The sequence below is a fragment of the Austrofundulus limnaeus genome, unplaced genomic scaffold (genome assembly GCF_001266775.1).
Source record: "Austrofundulus limnaeus strain Quisiro unplaced genomic scaffold, Austrofundulus_limnaeus-1.0 Scaffold12, whole genome shotgun sequence".
NCBI lineage: Eukaryota > Metazoa > Chordata > Actinopteri > Cyprinodontiformes > Rivulidae > Austrofundulus > Austrofundulus limnaeus.
The window spans coordinates 1,089,557-1,091,654 of NW_013952414.1; the positions used below are offsets into that span (position 1 = coordinate 1,089,557).

Consider the following 2,098-nt stretch of genomic DNA (forward strand, 5'->3'; position numbering starts at 1 on the left):
CCCCCCCCCAAAAAAAAAAAACTTCCTCTTGGAATGCTCACAAAGTGGCCATTTAAGTCATGATGGTGTGTTAAGTATGTTACTGTGTGTGTTCTGGCATGTTATACATGTAAGCCACTGATGTGGAAGTGTATGTGTGTGTTTAAGAGAGTGGTGGATCAGGAGGCAGCCAGGGCCTTGATCAGGTACAGTTTGTCTCCCTGCTCACTGGTAAAGATGGGAGCCTTTTTGTAGTGTTCAACAAGCTCTTCCATAGAGTTGAACTTGCGCTGTCCGATGCAGTAAAGGTTTTCCTTCAGCTGAACTTTGAAATGCTTGTTCTTGCTGTGTGCCTTCAGGGAGATGGAGAAGTCATTTGGCTATTAAAAAAAGGAAAGAAAATTTGAGAGTTAGTGGCAGCTTGTTATTGCAGTTGCAGATCACAAGGTGAAAAGCTGCTGCAGGAGCTTCGTGACTCACCGATGACTCGCTGTCTCGAATGAGGAAGTCTCCCTCTGTGCCTCTCTGATTGAGGGCCACCTCTGCCTGGTGCCGGGTCACCTTTCCGTAGTACCACTCCTTCCCTGCGAAGCGTCCACTCTCTGAGGGCGAGATGTAGTCGCAGTCGGGCGTGGGCGGCCCCGCCAGCCCTGCTGTGGATTTATGGGAGCTGGAGTCCAACACATTGACGTAGTTCTTGGGCACCAAGCCCAGCTGTCCGTCCGCTTTGCGGCACTTCCACCACTCCGGGTCATTCTCAGGCTTCTCCACGACCGTCATCACCTCGCCCCTCTCAAAGTTCAGTTCCTCGTCGTTGCTAGAGCTGAACGGATAGAGCGCCTGGACCGTGTGCAGCACTCGGTTTCCGTTAGCGGTGCTGTTCACCACGGCGGCTAGCGTCTCCGTCAGTGATCCAGTTGGGTCTCCGAGCCCACTTATACCCCCTCCCCCCGCCATCCCAACCACATCCTCTGTCACGTAGTTGGACGGAAACCAGCCAGATCGTCCATTGTAGCTGCCGCGCCACCAGCCGTCGCTGCACTTCTCCATCACCACCACTTGTGTGCCCTTCACCAGGGACAGTTCATCTTCCCGCTCCGCCGTGTAGCTGAACTTAACCAGAGCTGGCGCGTTGAGGTCATACAGCCTCTCCCCGTTATCTGTACTCAGATCTGTTTCTGCGTTGGAGGCAGCGTCTCTCATCCCTCCCTTTCTGCTCTTCACCTTCCCAATTCCTATAGAGAGAAAAAATTAAGGAGAGGTGTTAAGGACTCCACTGATGACAAACACTAAAATAACAAGTCAAAAGCTGAAAAGCAGCTGGCATTATATACAAGGCTCAAAAAGCTTTAAAATGTAAACAAAACTGGTGTCAGAAGTTTATTAACAAGTCTTCACAGCTTCATATTCACATTTTTCTAATTGTATTGAATGAGTCTCAATAGAAGAAAATACAGAAAAATTACTGTCAAAACATCCTTGAAACATTTAGTGGACTGTTGTTCTGGTTTCTGGCAGTCCTCTGGGTTCTGTTCGGCTGTGGTCTAGGGCTCCCCAGGCCTGGCGGTCTGTCCGGAAGAGGTATTGGAGCCTCACACCCTGGGTGGGTCTCGGGGAACGGAGGTGCCTACCGGGGTCAGTGGGGGGAGYTGACTCCCTGTGGGAGCATTTTGCTCCCCCCAGTCATTTTTTTCTCCCCATCCCTCACTGCATACCTCCACCCTCTTCATTTTCAACTCCACTCATGTAGGGCTTTTGGGGTGCAGGTGCGTTACAAGGAGCAACAATTTTACATCTCTGTTTGCCATAACCACCTGTGCCCCAATTTTACTGTACACCATAGACATTCACTAATAACATCCTCATGACATTTACATATAGGGACTCGGGGGTGGGCACTTATGGTATGCAAGGGGTGGGATGAAATACTCTCAACACTGATGCCTGTGCCCACTCCCAATGTTTGCTTGTAGACATTTAGGGTTTTTGGGTTAGAGTTGGGGTGGAGGGAAAACTGGCACCGTGCCGACCTCTGCCTCTTCTTCTTCCCCTTTTTAATTGCACTATAGAGCAACACGCATCAACAGCACATCTGAGGGTGGAGGTGTGTGTGTGTGTG

The 2,098-nt window shown here is 50.4% G+C and overlaps 1 protein-coding gene across 3 annotated transcripts in view; it reads right to left on the reverse strand.

The window, feature by feature from the left end:
* Window positions 1-22: 22 nt before the first annotated feature.
* nck1b (NCK adaptor protein 1b) overlaps window positions 23-2,098 on the reverse strand; it is a 30,843-nt gene continuing 28,767 nt past the window's right edge. For 2 of the 3 annotated variants that reach the window (XM_014002162.1, XM_014002163.1), the window contains 2 exons: window positions 460-1,214; window positions 33-359 (listed from right to left, as the gene is read on the reverse strand). In XM_014002162.1, the coding sequence (XP_013857616.1) occupies window positions 159-359; window positions 460-1,214 (956 nt within the window). In that variant the 3' untranslated portion in view covers window positions 33-158. Of the gene's footprint in view, window positions 360-459; window positions 1,215-2,098 lie in introns of all 3 variants that reach the window. The other variant, XM_014002161.1, reaches the window with a different exon arrangement.